Source organism: Physella acuta, unplaced genomic scaffold (genome assembly GCF_028476545.2).
Source record: "Physella acuta isolate Inbredline_101_S28 unplaced genomic scaffold, ASM2847654v3 ptg000775l, whole genome shotgun sequence".
NCBI lineage: Eukaryota > Metazoa > Mollusca > Gastropoda > Physidae > Physella > Physella acuta.
In genome coordinates, this window is record NW_026732293.1 from 185,331 (window position 1) to 206,198 (window position 20,868).

The 20,868-nt window shown below is 32.7% G+C and overlaps 3 protein-coding genes across 3 annotated transcripts; 1 reads left to right on the forward strand and 2 right to left on the reverse strand.

The window, feature by feature from the left end:
- Window positions 1-211: 211 nt before the first annotated feature.
- Window positions 212-2,286, reverse strand: LOC131950674 (uncharacterized). Its single transcript, XM_059312894.1, has 2 exons — window positions 2,098-2,286; window positions 212-1,295 (listed from the first exon to the last, which is right to left on the reverse strand). Exons 1-2 carry the CDS (start codon window positions 2,228-2,230, stop codon window positions 424-426), a joined length of 1,005 nt encoding a protein of 334 aa, XP_059168877.1. The 5' UTR covers window positions 2,231-2,286; the 3' UTR covers window positions 212-423.
- A 3,837-nt stretch (window positions 2,287-6,123) lies between these two features.
- On the forward strand, window positions 6,124-16,862 carry LOC131950673 (TBC1 domain family member 31). Its single transcript, XM_059312893.1, has 24 exons — window positions 6,124-6,255; window positions 6,419-6,574; window positions 6,747-6,862; window positions 7,205-7,383; window positions 7,704-7,852; window positions 8,185-8,344; window positions 8,677-8,877; window positions 9,512-9,679; window positions 9,854-9,933; window positions 10,052-10,198; window positions 10,322-10,455; window positions 10,619-10,752; window positions 11,143-11,322; window positions 11,497-11,676; window positions 11,860-11,912; window positions 12,120-12,272; window positions 12,711-12,846; window positions 13,264-13,356; window positions 14,615-14,755; window positions 14,881-14,997; window positions 15,567-15,644; window positions 15,836-15,992; window positions 16,167-16,235; window positions 16,377-16,862. The coding sequence occupies exons 1-24, from the start codon at window positions 6,182-6,184 to the stop codon at window positions 16,508-16,510; spliced, it is 3,189 nt and encodes a 1,062-aa protein (XP_059168876.1). The 5' UTR covers window positions 6,124-6,181; the 3' UTR covers window positions 16,511-16,862.
- A 471-nt stretch (window positions 16,863-17,333) lies between these two features.
- On the reverse strand, window positions 17,334-20,390 carry LOC131950654 (putative leucine-rich repeat-containing protein DDB_G0290503). The gene is made up of 6 exons (XM_059312869.1): window positions 20,162-20,390; window positions 19,124-19,255; window positions 18,914-18,976; window positions 18,593-18,688; window positions 18,055-18,303; window positions 17,334-17,904 (listed from the first exon to the last, which is right to left on the reverse strand). Exons 1-6 carry the CDS (start codon window positions 20,315-20,317, stop codon window positions 17,437-17,439), a joined length of 1,164 nt encoding a protein of 387 aa, XP_059168852.1. The 5' UTR covers window positions 20,318-20,390; the 3' UTR covers window positions 17,334-17,436.
- Between the last annotated feature and the right edge of the window lie 478 nt (window positions 20,391-20,868).

Consider the following 20,868-nt stretch of genomic DNA (forward strand, 5'->3'; position numbering starts at 1 on the left):
CGCTGCATGCATTTTGCGAATTCTTTTTTTTATAATATTAAAATAGTAGTTGGGTTTCGATTAGAATAAGGTGTATGCTAAGTTTGTCTCGTGTAAGGATAAAATCTGGTATTTTAATTATGGGCTTGTGTGAAGAGACATTTTTTACTGATGATGTGCATAAGCATTAATATATTTTCCATAAACTCGAGTTCAAAATGGATAATACAAATACAATTTTAATTCAAAATGCCTTTATTACTGATATACTTAAATTACTTTGAACACAACTAAGATTCATTTTTTAACAACGTGCCTAAAATGTTGCAGTTATCATTTTTTTGCATCATTTACTGTCTAAAACCGTAAAGTGCCTTCTTTTCCTAACAAATATAGTTATTTTAAAGTTATTTTCTTCCAACACATCAGAACCAGCATCTTCAGTTAGTTGTACTTTCTCCCGTTCTTACCAACTCCAATGGTGTCCATGTTGAATGGCACATTCTTTCCGTCTTTCCTTCTGATGCCTTGATTGATAATGTGAGAAACCCTGAAGGTAGCTCTTTTCTTCAGCGCTGAAGCGGACACATAAGTTGGTGGCTGAGAGACTTCTTCGCTTCCATCTTCAGTGGAACTGTCGCTTTCGACTGTATTTAGTTTGTGCTGTTTTCTGCCGGGAACTTTGACTCTTTGATGAGAATTTGCCCTCTTCCTGCCCATAGCAAAAACAATTGTAGGCGTGGTTGTGGGTACTTCATTTTGTTTGCTTGCATCAAGTTTTTTGAGACTACCATTACCGGGTGTTTTCTGTTTGTTTTGTTTCCTGCCTGGGACCTTCACTCTCTTTGGAGAGTTCGCCCTCTTTCTCCCCATGTAAATAATAGTAGTAGGCGTAGTTGTTGGGGCTACTTTCACTTTCGATTGTTCCTTCGTTCCCTTTTGAAGTTTATGCAGTCTTCTGGTGTTCGATCTCTTCCCTGCAGCAGCTAATGGGGCTCCTGTTGTAGTTACAATTTTTCGGCTGCCATTTTTTCCTTTAGAACTGACGCCGGCTCTGTTTCTGCTCTGGTGTCTCTGGCCAGATTTGAGATGCCTTTTTACGAAGTCTGGCGCTTCTCTTGTCTTCTTGGGATTCGGGTCTTTTAGACGATTTTGTAGCTTCTTGGTCACAATTTGCACAAGAACCTTCTCGATCTCGACTCGTTCTTCGTCTTGGTCTGCTGCGGTTTCGTTAACTTTTGATTTATTTTTGTATTTAGCTAAGACGTTGACGATTGACAGAAGTTCGTCTTTAGCCAGAGTTTTACAGTCAATGTCTGAGGAGGTAGCATTGTTTACAATTTAGAACGAATTCAGTCAAATTCATTTTATGGTATACCACGATTTGAGTCAGGTGGTATGAATGCTAGTCTCGAGTTCGGATCCCAGGCTCGAGCCCTAGTACAACCCAGCTCTAATGGGTACCTGACTCATGTTAGGGGAAATAAATACAGCTGTAAATAGTGCCGACCACATTATCACTTGATATGCCGAGGTTACCCCTTTCAAACCTGGCGGTCATTGGCGCAGATGAAGTGGAAATTTCCGGGTTCGCGTCTGAGGAAGTCCCCGAGACCACCTAGGTCGACCTACCTGACCGCAGAGGCGTAGCGATTTTGGGGGGGGGGGGCAGGGGGGGACATATGTACCCGGGCGCCGACCTTAAGGGGCGCCAAAATGGGTTGTAAAAACAAATTAAAATGTCAATTTAGCTGCAATTTTGCAGTTTGGTGGGGGGGGGGGTGCAAATCGAAAAGTTGAGGGGGGCTGCAAATCGAAAAGTTGAGGTGGGGGGGCACCAAATTGAAAGTTTGTCCCCGGGAAGGGTCGCTACGCCTCTGCCTGATCGAGCAGGGAAAAGTAAAAGACGCTGGGCATAGTACTGAATACATAATCCCTTCATGTGTCAAGGTAAAACAACCAAATGAAGTCTTCTTTATCCTGCTTCATCGAGTTTGAAATTGTTCTATTTTTACAAGCTTTTATTAAACTTGCTTCATCTGTACGTGCTTTTGTCGTCAAGGTTCCAAACTGGCGATTGACAATTTTAAAGAACATAAAAATACACTATGCACTTACCATTTGCAAGAGGTGTTTTGTTTTCACCCAAAAATTTGCAGAACTCGTCTAGCCTCGATTCCATAACGACAGGCCTGCACAGCATCAAGAAGACAACCAGGATAAAACACGAAGAGGGCGTTGCAGACGCCATGGTTAGTGTTGTAATGTCGACACCAGAAATGATGGTCGACTAGATAAAGGTACAGAATTTTGTTGAAATACTCGCGCAAAAAATCGAAACCATCTGGCCAAATCTGGGCACGTTTAATTTACGTAGCTGTATTGTTTCGTTTTTTTTCTGTAAAGAAGCCTATATCGATTATTGCCATTGTTGCTCTGTTAACTTTTTTTTATTTGCTTTATCTTTACAATAAGAATATTTGCTTTTTGTTTTGCAAACTTCGACATTTCTTTTTTTTAAAGATTTATTTTCTGACGCAGGTGTAGTAAATGTGGTAGTGACCATTTTACTAAACTCTTGGTCGGACATGTTAAGAAGTTTAACTGATTCTAGAGTCTATGTCTTTACGCAAAGAAGGGGATGGGGCGTCGAGGCAGAAAAGTAGAGCGCCACCAAAATAAAGGGACAAACTGTACTTTTTTAATAGGCTTTTTTTTACAGTTAGGCTACACGTAAATAATTTTCACCAAGATTTGGGTATTTTTATTTTTAAAAAGTAAAGTGTAATCCACATAAGTGTGTCGTGATGTCAAGAGTTCCACGATACAGAAATACCACGATAACTTGATCAGTGTTTCTTCCAGACTTCTTCGGGGGGGGGGGGGGGCACTCGAGATTTTCGGGGGGGGGGGGGGAGCGGACACTATTTTCTATATAAATTCCATTCCGAAGAGATGCCTGGAAGAAACTGACCGTGATACAGCTCTGACAAACTGTAAATGTTACAATGTCGAGCTGTCAGAACAGCCATTGGACACTTCTGCTAGCTCTATCGTCTGCACACACAAAAATACGATTGTAAATCGTTTAAGTCGGGTGTGTCTTGGCCTCCGCCAAACCCTTGAAACAGACTCACCGGACCCCTGGGGTTCGATTGAAGCCAAGTTAAGAACCACTGAACTAGAACTAGTTCTGTAGATTTTAGTTTTTACGAAACTATTCGTCTACTGATTATTTCTCTCTTTATTTTTTCATTTTGACTTTTTAACTTGTCACCACAACAAATCCCCGCCATGTCTAAACTTGTTTATATGTTCAATCATAATAAGTTAGAGCTATCCGCAATTTCTGATTTCCTTTACAAGTAGATGTGAGTTAACTGTTTATAACTTTAACTGGAAAAATCTTTGCCATTTTTGTGATATGACCCATAATCTAGCATAAATAAATGAAGGCCTAAATAAATAATAATTTAATTTGAATTGGAAGTCACGGTCCGGTCAGCCTCCTGGAGATTTTTTTTGTTTTTTTTAAAATAGTTTTTCATTGAGTTTTCCAATCTTTTGCATTTTGTTCTTTCCCTTATCAATTTTGTGGAACGTCTGTATTAGGTCTGATCTTATAGTCTAATTTAGATATATATATATATATTATATAGTATATAGGCCTACAAAATCTAAATCTAGTAGATAGATTAATAGATTAGAATTAGGGACATTTATTCATTTATTATCTATCGACTATCAATTATAATTATAGTATTTTATACTATATCTAGTAATATTTTTTTTTTATAGCCTAATAATTTATTAATTAGGTACGTAAAAATCGCCCGCGACTAGTAATGTGAAAAACAGGTGACTCCTTTAAAATATTAATAATTATTTTTTTTGTTTTTTTTAAAATAGTTTTTCATTGAGTTTTCCAATCTTTTGCATTTTGTTCTTTCCCTTATCAATTTTGTGGAACGTCTGTATTAGGTCTGATCTTATAGTCTAATTTAGATATATATATATATATTATATAGTATATAGGCCTACAAAATCTAAATCTAGTAGATAGATTAGAATTAGGGACATTTATTCATTTATTATCTATCGACTATCAATTATAATTATAGTATTTTATACTATATCTAGTAATATTTTTTTTTTATAGCCTAATAATTTATTAATTAGGTACGTAAAAATCGCCCGCGACTAGTAATGTGAAAAACAGGTGACTCCTTTAAAATATTAATAATTATTTCACATTTTGAGGAGGATTTATGTTTTAAATAATACAAAATTTTTTCCTTGTTTCATTTATCATGTATATGTTTTTAAACAACTGAGTTAAAAAATCTTCAGTAATAAATGAAGACTAGAGGTCTAGCTATGTTTCCAACAGATGCAACCATGCTCATTTACTATAGCCATAGCAGCCATCTTATTATTTTTTTTTATTGTAAACCTATAGCGCAAGATTCAGGGGAAGCTACTCTAACTTACAGATGTCCGCTTTTTATATAGCAAATCCTGCTCGCAAACACTGCTGTTTAAAGTTAATTTCTTGCCTATATTAATATATTTAGCCATTGATTTAGGTTTATTATTCATTTATCTATAATATTTGACACAAATATATCACAATATACTTCTATTAAAGCCTTGACAATGAGGTAACTTATTCGTACATTACTAGCCGCTGGCGATTTTACGTACCCAAAATGATAGATTACCAGAATTAGGCCTATTTAAAAGTATTAACTATTAATTAATGATTAGTCTAGAGCAGGGGTCTCCAAACTTTTCAGCCCGAGGGCCGCATTAGCTATCAAATATCAGTTCGGGGGCCAGAGTTTCTTTAAGTCATCTCTTCGGGGTGGTGGCGCCAAGTAAAAAGTCTGGAAGAAACACTTTCGGGGGTCGACTACACACTCGAGGTCCTAGTTTATTCTGCTCTCAAATTATTCTTAACATATTTCATTCTTGAAAATGTTTGTTCATACAGGTATGTTGTTCCAAAATTTAAAAGGAACTTTGATGCAGAAGTTTTAATATTAGGAAAATCTTCCTTGTGCAAAAACTTATGAAAACCCATCCGCTTTTCTTTGAACGTGTCTCTAAGGAAGTCATTTTCTTGCAATTCAATGACCTCCCGCTGCAGTTCATCTTTGCAACTGGCCACACTTGCTTCAAATGGGTTTTGAAACAGTCACACTTCTTCTGCCTTTGAATCCAAGTAAGAGAACCGCTATTGAAACAGCAGTTGGAGGTCTTTAATGATCTCGTATGTAAATGACGTGGGGAACTCAGTGGTTGTTTCAGCCGTAAAGACCGTGCACTGCTGAAAGTGTGTAAAGTTGTTTACTCTTCATCAGACAATAATGGCTGTGGCTTGCATTTACTTTTAGGAAGGCACCTATTTTTTTCTTAATTTAAATATTCTTCTCAGAACTTTCTCGCAAAATGAGCCATCTTACTGATGTGAAATATGATCAATCTTGTGATTTTGTGTTTGTCTCTGAACTATCTATGGTAAGATATTCTCTTCGGTAACAGTGTCATACATTTTATGTAGGGAAGCCAGCTGTTGTGTTATGTTCATGTCTTCATCCACACCTCTAATGAACATAAGCAGTTGAGGTTGAACAACTGTCAAGCGATTCATCCATTGCAAATGAATAATAGCGAAGCTTGCTTGAGTTTTTCGCTATTTGACTCACAATGTTTTCACCAATGTCGGCAACACGGCGGGCAATGGTATTTGCACCCTAAGCTACATTTTCAAATTATTTTGAATTTTCTGTGTAAAGTTCCTCAGTCACCTCTAACAAACATTTATTCAGTGGACAAAAAGATCGCCGCGGGCCGGATGAAATGACCTCGCGGGCCGCATCCGGCCCGCGGGCTGTAGTTTGGAGACCCCTGGTCTAGAGTCTAGGCCTATATTTAAATTTAATAATTAATAATTATAATTTTTTACGTTGAACTAAAATTGGTCTAGTATGAAGTTTTTAAAAAAGGACCCCATAAAATATTATTCATGAAATCAACAGAGTAATCATTAATATTAATCACCAGTAATAAATTACTTAACATCAGGCCTTATATAGCAGTTAATTTTAATGTATGAGTTTGTCATTTTATTTTCAGTAGGTTCACAGAAATTATTTTAGTGCAGTTCTCAGAACAACATTAATGATAGAAAAATCAGATAATGGAAACAGAAATCTGTGATAAAGACTTTGGTAAAATTTGGCACAGAAAACCTAATCCAACTAAAGATGATGGGTAAGAACTTTATTATATAAAGTGTAGATAATATGCTGTAACTAGGCCCTATGGATCAATTTGTTTGAATATGTATGAACTTAGTTCCTGTTACAGTCATTAACTTCATTAAAATTTTAATATAAAATTTTAATAATTTTTAATATTGCGTATTTTATTACAGGCTTATTGTCAAAGTTAAACACAGTACTGCTGGAGCTTTTTCTGGTCCTTCCAGAAATATTCCATTTTTAAAAGCTAGTTTTGATACTGCAAATGAGAGGTTTATTGCTGGAGATAGTCAAGGAAATATCTATTTGTTTGATCTGACAAAGAATAGGTAATGCTTAGAAATAAGTAACAAATTACATACTTATATTTGTAAAGTACTAAATATTCTTTTTAGCAATTTTGTTTAGTAAAAATTAGTTTTATGGTAATTGGAATTTTATTTTTTGTAACAAATGAAAATGGTAGCTGCAGTGAGTACATAATAAATTTTTCTATTGTAGGTTTACACTGGTTCAAAAGACTGGTCAGCCTTGTACAGCTCTAGCATTTGGACTTCATCGCAAGTCTGAGTTTCTTGTAGCTCTTGGTGATTATTCGCTAAGGTGTTTTGATGCAGGTGATTATAGTTAAGCTATTACTTGTCCTAATTTGTTGCATTCAGAAACTCTGTCTAAATGTGTTATCCTCAGAAGTAGTTTGTTATAATTTTCCTGTATTTTCACTGAATAAAGTTTAAAGAGTATGTGTTTGGGTTGTGTGGAGGGGAATTCCCGCAGGATGTTTGTTTATCAACCTAGGTGTGTGCTTAAAACAAGTAGTTTTAGTTAGTATAGTTAAATATATACAGAGGACAGAAACATTTTTGTATATCTTTATGCCTTTTAAATAAAGGATATGAAGAATAAAACGGTTGAAGTTATGCATTTTTTCTAATAATGTTTGTTTTGGTTGTTATCAGATAAAAAAGAACTAGTGGCTTTGATGAAAGGTCATGAATCTGCCATTCATTCAATTTCTGTCCATATGTCTGGTCACCATGCTTTGACCACGTCATCTGAAACTACCCTCTTGTGGGATCTGGATACTTTCCAGAGAAAACGCAAACTAAATATCAAAGAGGATGTTGGTTTGTTGCAGGTAAGTTCAGTTTCATTTCTTATAATATCATGTTAACAGGTTTTAAGATATTTTTATCAGAGTTTAGACAACAAAATGCAATAATAACCAAACATATGAAGCACACTTATCTCTTTATAGATATTTTTTTTCCTAAGGAACATATCAGATCCATAAGGCTAGGTTTAAACAGAAGTTACAGATGCATTGTCATCAAACATTTTTTCTTTAGGGTTTTAAATTTTTCTCTAAACATGTCATGTTTTTAAGAACCTGTATACTTTTTTTCAAAGTTAAAAAATAATGTATATTGTATGTGATCTGTATTGGATTGTTTCCAGGCCTTCTTCCTGCCCAATAGCAACACTATAATGACATGTTTTCATGATGACACAATCTTTGCTTGGGACCTGGACACTATGGCCTTTAAGTACCAGCTCCCCATTCCTATTGGTGACAGCCCACACTACAGAGGCTTCACTGCTTCACGGTTAGGCCAGATTTAAATATTTTTGTTTTCATTAATTGATTTAATAGTATAATTTACTTTATTTTTAAAAAAATATGCTTTCCAAATAAATCATACTTTAATTATTGTTTAACTTAAAAATATCTTTTGATAATTACTTGAAGAGTTCATTTTTGTACTAGGTATGTATAGTTATGGGTGGGTATGGACTGTTAGATCATGGTTCAGAATTTTGTTCATTGATCTTATGATGTCAATTTCAGAAGTTAAAATAGCTAAATAAATGCTTGCACAGATTATCAATCAGTACCTGACTTCATTTTAATTGAACATTAATTGTTTTTTTTTTTTAGTGATGCCAGATATTTGATAGCTGGGGGAAAATCAAGATTTCTTCATCTCTGGTCATTAGACTCACACAGGTTGATTAGAGTCATTGAAATGCCAAGTAAAGTCATTTCTATCAAACTAATGGAATTTCTGCAAGATAATTATCAGAATGGTGTAAATCAAGTAGGTCTTTTGCAGCAATTTAAAGTCAGCAATTTATTTAGTTTTTGTAAAAAATAGAAAATTACAGATTTTAAAAATATGAAATTTAAACAGCGATTTTATTGAATTTTAAATTTATATTAAAAAATTGTCTAAATAAATTAAAGATATTTTGATAGCTGAAAAATGACATTTTTAGTTGTGGTTATTTTAAATTAATAAATATTATTGTCAGTATTTTTTGAGATAATACATTTCGATAACAAATAATTAATTTCATTGCCTCAGCACTTGTAAATTCAGTCACTATTCATGTTAGGTCTGTAAAAAAATAAGAGTTGTTATTGTTTCAGATCTTGGGTGTGCTCTCACAAGATGGGATCATGAGGTTCATCAACACAGACTCCTGCAAGTTGTTGTTTGACATTGGGTCCTCAGATTGTAGGATAAGATTTGCAACAGCTGGGCCAGGAGGCCGCCACATTGTAGCAGTGACAGAAGACGGGAACTTGAATTTGTACAACACCTCCACTCTAGCCACAGATTTAAATAAGGTGGGACTCATTTTAATTTAATTTATCGTCGGCCACCAAAAGTATATATTTTAAAGATTTTAACTCCAGTGGTTTTTTATATCAACACTAATTTTTAAAAAAACCTGTTGATATTGAGGATATAATTCTTTAGCTCCAAACTTCAGAAATCTGCTGTCCATTAACAATAGAATAAGTCACTTGATGCTGTAATTTTTGTGTTCAGACTCATTAGTCCATGTTAAAATTTAAAAAAATTAGAAATATTATACCACTTTGTGTTTTTATAAAAAATATTATTTATTTTTGCTTCCAAGTTATAAAAAAAACTTTCTTGTAACCTTATTAGTGATATCAAGAAATTTGGTTTAAATTTTTTTACTGAGATCTCTTTTGGGTTTAATGTAGAATCTTGCCAAACTAATTTGTCTTGTGCACCTGAACATAGTTAGTTTAAATTTTTAGAGAGTTATTTCATTTTTAAAAATATCCATGTACTAGTCTACTACTTAAGACATTGTTTGCATGTCTTAGTGCATTATTGCTATGTTAATTTGGTATTGAAAAAATTATCTCACCAGTTGCGGATAAGCAAAATATGTGTGTAGCTTTCTATTTTGAATATATGTTATCTTTCTGTGGATGATTGATGTAGCCCCCACCAGCCTTGATGAAAGTGGTCACAGACTGTAACAAGTTGTCAGACACTATGTCCACTGAGAGCAGCATGAGAAGGTCCAAGCCACATTTAGAAACATCAAAAACAAAGCTGAGAATGAATGGGGTCAGGGGTGAATCTGATGCTAATAATAATAAAGATACTGTAAGTATTCTAAAATACTTGAGTTTTTAAATGTAATATATTTTGGGCCAATGATCTGCTAATTGTACTACTGGTATAATAGATATTTTGTTTAACACTGTATAAGTATATATAAGTAAAATTACGCATTATTTTATTTTTTACTATTTTAATCTTTATTATACTGTTCCAAAGAGTTCTGATCTTGGAGGGCTTAACAAACAAAAATTGCTGACCATTCTAAAAGGTTATGGGGAATATCCAGCTAAATATAGGTTTGTAAAAAAATGTCTGGATTTTTTATTTTTTGTTACTGTTTTTAGAAATACTTGACTATCTTCCCTGAAATTTAAAAAAAAGTCTAATAAAATATCCTTTAATGACTGTCCACAGAATGTTTATATGGCGAAAAATCTTAGAATTGCCAGAGAATTTTTCAGCATATGCTGCACTGATAGATAAAGGAGCACACCCTTCCTATTCTAGGCTTCATGAGTTATATCCAATAAAAAGTAGAAAGCTTCTCAGAATTCTGCAGAGGTAAATAAACTTGAATAGTTATTACTTGTAATAATGAAAAGTGTTTTAAAAAATCTTGTGGGTGTAAAATTATAGTGCAATAATTACACAGCTTATGCTAATTTTTCTCAATATTATCTCTAGAATCCTGTCAGCCATGGCACACTGGTCACCAATATTTGGAGAGACACAATTTTTACCAACGTTTGCGTTTCCTTTTGTCAAAATGTTTCAGAATAACCATTTAATTTGCTTTGAAATGGTTGCAACCATTTTAGGTGGGTTTTCTTGGATTTTTTTTTGTTATAATAAAAAATATAACCAAGCAAGGTCACAATAATCGCTATAAAGTTGAATATTTCAAAATTATTTAAAAAAAAAAACCTGCATGCTATTAAAAGTCTTTTTAGTATAAACAATAGTTCACCATTCATTTTTCAGTTAACTGGGGACAGCATTGGTTTGAGTACTTCCCCAATCCACCAATCAATATTTTGGGAATGATAGAAAATATTTTGGCTCATCATGACACACACTTACTACAGCATTTTGTAAAAACTGGAATTACATCACAGGTTTGTACATCTTCCTATCTAATAATGATTCAAAATTTGCATAATATGAATATTATTGCTGAAGATATTTGTAATTATTCATAACTAAAGTTAAAAGCCAAAGTATTTAATCTGCCAAATTTTCCATGTTGTGGTTTTAAGTTGAAGATTTTAAGTAAATGTTTATAAAAAAATTGAAATCGTATAAAAACATTTTTTTTAATTTTTGCTTAAGAAGTGATTCAAATCTCTATATTGCTAAAAGTTAAATTGAAAATGATAAACTTAATTTGATTTTTTCCCACTAATTTTAATTATTTAAAAAAATGTGTTAAACTTAATTTATGTGGCCCGCCCTTAAAATTTTATTTAGATATAATTCTCACAATGTTATCAACATGATCTACTCAGATCTATGCCTGGCCGCTGCTAGAGTCCGTGTTCTCTGAGGTTTTAACACAAGACGAGTGGTTGATGCTGTGGGACAACATTCTGAGCAACCATCCGTCTTTCCTCCTCATGACTGTTGTAGCATACACTATCTGTGCCCGTGGCCCTCTGATGAAGTGCACAGAGATGGATGATTTTAAGGTCGGGATCATTAAAGATTGAAAATAAAAATGATGATTTTAAAAAATAAAAGGATGTATTGCTCACTACTTTAAAACTTTATAACATTAAATTTTTCTTTATAAAACTTAAAAAAATGTGTGTTGTTGCATGTACTTTTTAGCCATTGACCATAATGTATGTGCTTGCTTACAGTTTTTCTACCATCACCGAAATGCCATGAGCATCAAACAAATTATTAAAGAAGCCTATAGGCTGATGGAATCAACACCAGATGATGTACACCCACAAAATATATTGGAGGATTATGTCCCATTGACAAAGGGAAATTACCCTGTTTTCAACAAGTATCCAACATTCATTGTAGATTATCAGGTAAAACATTAGATCAAAATCCTACTTTTAGTCTAAAATGTTCTTACCATTTTAAGAACTGATAACTCTTATATTTAAGATAAACAAGAGACCTGTGAACATTTTTTTTTCATTACTGCCCTGTTTGTTTATTTGTTGACAAGATGTAGACAAGTTTTATAATATCTTTTGTTTACATGATAGGTCCAAGAAAGAGAACGTATACGTCAGGAAGAGCTAGAGTTCATGAGACAAAAGTAAGAGTAAAATTAATACAGATAGCTTATAGAAACATAAAAAGAAGACTTAATTTATTTCTGTTTATGTTTTTAATTAAGTCAGAAATAATTTAACAAAAGAGCCTTCTCCTTTATAAAAAAAAATTACTTAATCAGATGATACTGTACTGTCAATAGTTCCTTCTTTATTAATTTTTTAAAAAGTGACTTATGTCCCTTTGATAGGTTTTTGACCCTGGATGTTGAGAAGGAAACAGTGCAGAAGCAGCAAGAAGAACAACAGTGGTACAGACAGCAGCAGCTGCTGTTGGAGGCGGAGGAGAAAAGAAGGAGAATGATTCAGGAGGAAGAGGCCAAACTTGCGGAACAGAGAAAACGGTTTGTAGTTGATCAGGTGCTAGGAGGTAGACTGCTGAGAGATGTTCTGTCCCAATACTCAGAAGGTCATAGTATAAATGTTGGTGATTTAGAATAGATACTTATAATCTAACTTGTTTGGTAGCATTTCAATAGCTCATCTATATAATAACCTTGTCAGTATGGTAGACTAGTCTGTATAGAAGATGCGCATTTTATGAATCTCTCACATTTCATGAATCTCAGAGTAAATATTCCATGAAAAATTCTTAATCTTTCCCAATTAAACATTGGTATATTTTTGTGGACACGTGCTTTATTTTTTTTAACAAATCAAGAGTTTCAATCTACCCACCAGGCTGAGTATTTACTCAAATTCCATTGGTTACTGCTATGGCTGAATCTCTTAAGAACTGTCTTGAATGTACTTTGATCTAAGACATAAACAAATATTTGCAGTTTGCTGGCATTAAATCGGGAGGTCAAGTTGAAAGAATTGGCCCTGTTAGAAGCTGGAAGAAGGAAATTCCTGCAGTTTCAGAAAGAACAGAGAGAGGTTGAGTTGAGGCGCCTGGACGATGAACTCCAGCGCAAAGTAGGTTCAAATCTTCAAAACATATCTTCGTTAAAGTCAGAGTGAACACATAAGCACAAAGATAATAACATTGTAAATGTACAGCTTTTAAGTGCAAACAAAAAATTTAGAATTGTGTAATTACAATGCACTCTGTGGCTTTGTATCCTCCTTCCCTGCTGTCATGGGTTTAGTTAAAATCTAAGGTTTTTTGTTCTGTTTTGTGAAGGAATCTGGAACTTACTGTATATGAGTACTAGTAAAGAATATATGTAACTAACCATACAAACACACATCTAAATATATCTAACACACATAGTATCATTCTGTTTTTGGGATTGTATGTTTTAAAAATGTAAATGATTATTACATAATAATTAAATTTTAAAAGTAAAAATGTAAAAAAGTATATATATACAAATGAATTGATATTTTCAGGCCTTGCAAAGGGACCAAGAGACAGATGCAGCTATACAGGAAGCTGAAGTGAAACAAATGGAACTCCAGTTACAAAAAAAACTTTTTGAACAGGTATGTTAAGCTTTCAAGTTAGTAAATCAACTACTTAAGGCCATAGTCAACAACTGACACACAAGAGGTACTCTCAAACAACAGATAACTATTGATCTATCTTTGGGGTCATGACCTATTTATGGGTTGTATGACCAACACAATCTCAATGAGCAGTTACTAGATCCCCTAATTATTAAGCAGGGTGGAAAAAAAGAAATACATCAGAGTTGAGATAACCAAACCAGGTTTACAAGTGATTTCTTTTTGCTTATCTAAAGCCCGTAATTCGGAAGGTTGATTTAATCAACTGCCAGTTGCATAATTACTAAAAACAGCATAAGACCAAGAAAACGCCATTTTCACTTTCTTGGCAAGCTTTTATCAGCTGTACTCTAATCACAAATTAAAACAACTCTAGCAGTTACTTTCTTATCTACTAATCATTACAGTGTAGAACAATTTCATTATGTGAACGTATTAGATCATTATCTTTTTTGCACAACTCAAAAGGACTGTTATTTAATGTTAATTATGATAAATTCATCTTGTAACACGTTTTCTTTTTACTTTCTCATATATACGAAGTATAGAGAAAGTCTTGTAATCGTGCAAAAAAAAAAATCGAGATTTTTACAAATCTCGACGTTTCACACCTCACTGATACGGAAAAACATAATTTTGCAATCTTGTCCGTATGTCTGTGTGTCTGTCTGTCTGTCTGTCTGTGTGTCCGTGTGTAAACACGATAACTTGAGTACCGTTACAGCTAGGTTGATGAAATTTCATATATAAGTATTTAATCAAAATCGTAGATCCGTATCAACTTTTGAGCGATTTCCGATAACCGGAAGTGGTACTTTTCCTACTTTGAATTTTTCAAAAGCCTATAACTTGAGTACTATTTCAGATAGATAAATGAAATTTCATATGTAAGTAAAAGATCTAATTCTCTACCTTCTATTAAATTTTGAGTCATTTCCGTTGACTGGAAGTAGTACTTTACGCTACTTCCGATTTCTCAAAAAACTAATGTAAATTTTAAAAGTAATAATAATATTGCGCACCATTATGCGCTTTTTTATTTGGCGTTCACTTGGTGTGCAATTAATTTGTCTACGAGATTTTATTCTATTTTTAAAACTTTAAGTATTTAAAATGGATTAAAAATCATGTCTATAGCCCGAGTTCCCATCCCCTGTTATTTTATATAAGAATATTCGAGAAAGTTTAGGGGAGATCACTCCCGGTTTATTTTATTTCATCATCTAACCATCAGGAACTGTACCGTGAGTTTGCCATACAGTCACAAGCCCTGCGCAATGACCAGGATCTCCACAGAAAGCAAACAGAACTAGAAGATAGACTGAGAGCTAAAGTTGAAGACACTGAAAGAAGTAGGGCATTGGAGGCTCGTAAGGTGAGACACTGTAGCTTGGTCAGGTTTTTTGTGTTTTGAGACACACATTAAAGGTTGTGGTTATCGGTGACATATTTTACTTCCCAAACACAAAGTAAATATTTACTATATAAATATGTTGCCAGAAAATGGAGCAGAAATTAGCAGTCACAGAACAACAAAACATTGACATGTGGGCCCGTAAGGAGCTGGACCACAAGCACAGGATGGCAGACATGGATAAGGAGTCGGATCTGGATAAAGTAAGCATTGTATCCATTGGACACTAAATTAGCTTATTATACAACATGGTATACAACTGTTGATAATACCCCTTCAGAGTACATGTCCTTTTGCCTACCTGACAAAATCCTTTTGAAACCCCTCAATATAAACTGCTTTAAAAAGAGGCTGTGTATGGTTCCATCCAAATACTCCAATATGCTGCACTCATACAAACTCCACATTGAAGTTAAAATTCTGGCACTGCTTTCAATAATATTTTTGGTATTTAAATAGGAAATTTATACCTTCCATTTACTAACATGTTTTTTTCTGTTTACATTTTTCCTTATACAAAACATAAGTTTATATCTGGGAATTAGGTTTTAGTTTATTAAGTACACATACACACTACATCATGGGGAAAATGAAGTAAAACTATTGTGTGGTCATGACTACACCCACCCACACTCTCCATGACAAATCAGATACACATTAGAGCAGGGTAGACTCAGGGACATCCTATGGACTTGAGTGGGAAATTAATTTAAATCCTAACCCTGACATCATCTGGTATAAAATGAAGTTTAAGTTTGCTGTTTACTTACAGCTAACAAGCTTGACTGCAAAGAACCGAGAACTAGAGAATGAAGTTTACGAACTAATGAACAATCTACACCGGCAAAAAGTAACTATTTTGTTTGTTAAAATTATTTTTGTTATATTAGATCTACATTTTAATACACTTCAGACTAAAATTGTATGCTATAGAAATGTTATAAGATCCATAAGCTTTTTCTTCTTCTTAAAATATTTTATATAAGTTTTGATTTTGATGTGATATTCATATGACCATTTAACACATTTGTCTACATATAGAAAGTAGAGACAGCATTGGGGTATGATGAGATTGCACAAAATAGAGTTCTTGGTGTTAGAAATAAAGACAGAAGAATGAAATCTACTGAAGAAGAGCTCCTAAAGGGAAGGCATCACACATTAGATTTGATGGAAAAAGCAGAAGATGACAGTGATGGTAAGTATTGAAGTGCATTGTTGGTGCATTTTTAGAATAGTTAAGTGAAAATAATAAACACTCATGATTAAACTAAAAAATTTTTAGTTTTTGTGCCGTATTTAAAAAGTTTTTTGCTTTTGATATTTCAATGGTAGTAATGAGAAAAAAAATATTGTTTAAAAACTATTACAGAGCCTGTAAGTGATGTCCTTTCAAGAGCTGATACATTTCCTGATGATTCATCAGGAGACATCTCTCGGGGTAATAATTGTAAACAATTTTAAACAAAAATCTTCTCACCTGAAAATTCTTATTTTTTAAAGAATTAAATGTTGTTTTGTTAAAAACAAAATTTCTACAAGATACATGTGGTATTGCAACACTTTTTTTTACATTTTCCAGTATCTTTTGAAAGAAATCGTCGGGCCTTTGATAATCAGGAAATCGCTCTTCTCAATGAAGTTCGACTGATGAGGCAAAGGCTAGCCACAGAAAGTAGAACTAAGAGACCTCCACCTCCAGTTGAACTGGGCTAATAGAATTTATAATTGTGTTTTTATTTTCACAATCACAGTTATGACGTTTAGTTTTATCTATGTAGTCCTGAAACTAGTTTTACTTGCCCACAATTGTGTAAGATGATGATTTAGTAGTTCATTATTTTTAAAACCCTTGATAGTTTTAATCTAATGGATATCAAAATAATTATAAGTTAAGTTTTAGTTATAAATTGTATCAAATTAGTTAAGTTATGCACTGTATTTTAAAGTTAACCAACATAATGATATATTGTGTACTTAAAATGTATATACCAAACATGCAATGTAAATAAATTTAAACTTTTTGTAAACATGAATAAAAAAATAATTTATTAATCACTTTAATGATCAGTACATTTTAAAATTATTTGAGATTTCAAAATCCAATAAGTGTTTATTTTAGTGAATGTCTGTGGGTGAAAGTTTAGTGGGTAAAATCTGAAATCTAGATTGTGTGTTTTATTTCAGTGACTGTTTAGGTAGAAGGTCAGATTGTTATCAGTAACTAGTTGCAGATTGTAATCAATAAATGTGTGGGTGTATGTAAGTTTAAACCATGTAAAGTCTTCAGCTTTACAATAATATTAAGGGAACTAAGCTATTACACACTATACTAGGGGCTCCAACCCTAAAAATGTAACAACAACATGGGCTCATCTATTTTAGGAGATGTTATAATTACTGTGAATTGTTTTCTTACAAAATAAGTCAAGCTACACTGAAATTGCACATATATTCTTAGAATAGATTCTCATATTAATACAACTTTTAGTAAAGTATATTAAAACAAAACTAAGTTCATTTTACAATAATACTGAAATATCTCCAATATGAATTTTTTATTTATTTACATAAGATAATTACAGAGAATAATGTTCCAATGTTAATACAAATAAATGCATAAAAACTTTCAATCAATTCACTTAAGATGCGCTGCTTCCAAGTGTAATCGCCATCAATTTTTTGGCACCACTGCGAGTACCGTCTAGTGAATGTTTTTTCTGAGGTTTCAAGACAGGTGCTGGAGCTTCTGGCTCTCTTAAGTGTGACAATGCAGTTGCTTTACTTCTAAGTTTAAGCGTCTCATTCTCGTCTTTGAGCGAATTCAATTCTCTTTTCAGTAGAACAAAGTCTTTGAATGTTTTTTTATCCTGGACTTCATTGCAATATTTTTTTAGCTGCTCAAGTTCTAGGAGAAGGTGCCCATACTCAATAAACATGCTGTCAAGTTTAGATTGTAGATGGTTATTGGCGAGCATTAGATCATTTTTTAGTTCTAGTAAATCCTTCATGTCTAATTTCATTTGACTAACAAAACTGTCCTTTGCTTCTTTTTCAAGTAACAGCTGTTTCACAGTCTCTTTTAATTCTTCAATTTCACTGAAATCATCCTTTAAAAAAAAGTTTAATTAAGATTAGCCTTACCTTTAATTTTATTGCATACTAGTACAAATCAAAATACTGTTGATGACTTTTAACAATTATATAAAGGTTTGAGAATCTTTAAAAAGATACTTTATAAAGGTAAAGTTTACACAGACCTCATTTCTTAATTTTTCGGATAATTCACTCAAAGCTTTGTCAAGTTTATATTCCAGTTCATTGATCTTTTGCTGAGAATCCTGTAAACTGTGTTTTAAAAGTTTATTTTCTGAAAACACTTCTTGCAATTGGGATATGTCTTTGGCTTTCTTTGACTGCAGTATTTCTAAATCACTTCTTAATAATTCTATTTCCTCAGTTAACTCTTCATTTTGTTTTTGCATCATTTGATTCTGTTTTGTTAATTCCTGTTTGAAGTTTTAATATTTAATTAAATTATTTGATGAGCATTTTAAGACATGTCAAATGTTGGTTTATTGACATTATTTCTTTCTTTGCTTAAAAGGTTTTTTTAAAAAACCTGTAACTAAATAGGACAACAGTCTTTACTTTGATAACATTAAATGATTTAACAAACAAGTTTTATTTTATCCCTGTGAGATCAGCTGTGGGTTGTTAACATAGACAAAGTAAGGGTAAATAAATAAAGACTGCAAAAATGTATATTTTATATGAACACATTATAGCAAGAAATACCTTAATCTTTTGTTTGTTTTCCTCCACCTCATCCTCTTTTGCAGTTTCTCTCAAATCTTGATTTGCATCTTTAAGAGATTCAATCTCATGATGCATCTGTTAAAAAATGTATACTTAGATAGAGCCTTTATTATGCTGCAGATAAATTACAATTTAAAAAAAATTAAAATCAACTTAATCACACTTAATCAAGCTGTAATTATTTCTTAGAACACCTTGGGATTAATTTCCATTTCATATTGAGTTTAATCAAATGAACATTGAAACTTATCCTAATTTAAGATTACTATGAGAATGCTTTGAGAAGTATAGAATATTTACTTTAAGTATTTGTTCCTTCAGTGTTCTTTCCAACTCCATTTTCTCCTCCTCAAGTAATCTAATCTGTTACAGATTTAAAAATATATATATATATTAATAATATTTCAAAGAAATTAATAGACTCTTTAAGCTAAATAAGATTATTTTTAAAAAAATAGGCTAGTATAAAATTAAAAAAACCTTAAAGTGCAAAAATGAAAATATTGAGACCTCTGTTTGGTGCTTTTCTGCAAGTTTGTTTATATCTTCAGCCCGAGCTAAGAAGGATTCCTTAACTTTCTGCATTTCCTCTTTTCTGTTGTTAGTAATATCATCTAAATCCTTGTATCCTTCTAGTTTGTCCTTTAATATTAAAACACACATTTATCAACTAACCATACCTACACATTAAGCAATTAGCTAGTATCACTGCTATATTTTCATTGATCTTAGTTTAATCATACAACTAAGTTTTTACAATACACTAGCCTACAACTTTAAGTATTACTAGCAATATCCACTGCATTCATAATTAGTGTTTGATAATAATAATAAACGACAAAAACTTCATACAGTAAATATATATAGTAATGTCTTAAATAACTTTTTAAAAATTGAATAATCCAACAATCATATATGCATTGAGTAATGAAGACATTTTTGTGCTGTATGTGTTAGCCCTGTCCTAGTGCTACCGTGTGCCCAAACAAAAATTATCCCTGTTATTCTAATCTTAATGGAAATAAATATGCTGTTTCTCACAACAAAAGCACTTAAACTATTAATACACCCAATTCTTCTTAAAAAAAAAATTCTTAGCATATCGTAAACTAGATTAGACTACTAGTATTTGTTGAGAATTTAGATTCCACAATCTACTATTCCATACCCAAGACAAATGGGGCAGATGAAGTAGAGTTAAACTGTTTCAATGACCTTGGCATACAAGGGGATAGTGTGGTCGGCCCATATGACCAGCCATCTTTGTTTTCCTAACTTAAGCCAGATACCCATCAGAGCTTAGGGACATCCTACCGATTCGAGCCCGGGATCTGAACTCAAGACTTTCAAGTTAATGGTCGAGCATTCTACTGCTCAAATACAATGTCCCCTTATTTATTTTCATTTAAAATTACTAAATTAGAATTAGTCTAATAATCTGAATATATATCTGCTGTATTGTATGTTAAAAAAATATGTAATAAGTATAACTACTATAACTGGATACATTAAAATGGTATATTAACATTAACTATTAATTTTTTTAACCTCCAAATGTTTCACTCTTTCACGCAATGTTTTATTTTCATTGGCCATCTCTTGTAAGAAACTAAGTGTCTGAATATGCTTATTAGAAAGTCTTTCATGTTGTTCATGAATAAGCTCACGGGGTATTCTTGCCATTTTATCCGTTTTCTCATCCATTCTGGAATAGTGACAAAATAAAACTTTTTAAAAATTTAAAATAACAATACATCACTAAACTAAAAACCACACTGCCGCCATTGCCTAGCAATAATAAACAACGACATCGGCTACAATTCTTCAATTACAAACTGTCTGCGCAGCCAAAAATACTATATAGGCGTAACTTGTTTCGGTGAATAAAGAAAAACTTTAGTTTTGTTTCAAATGAATATAAAATATATATTACTTTTATTACAGTAATAATGCGACTAATATCTTATTCACCCAGACTGTTTTGTTTGTGTTTTATGTTGCAAAAATATAATTTAAAAACTTCATGTTATCATGGCCGGCGCTTTTCAAGAGTCATTTTAACAAAAAAATTAAAACAATCGCAAGCTGGTTAAAGTTACCTAGGCCTTATTTAGTACGCTAAATACATTGCTTCTTTCTGTCATTTTTTCTCAGTTTATCATTTTAAACTTTCGGAGGAGGGCGTATTTAAATTTCCGGAGGGAGGGTGGACGCCGGTTAAACATATATTTTTTTTTATTTCGTCCGGAGGCGGG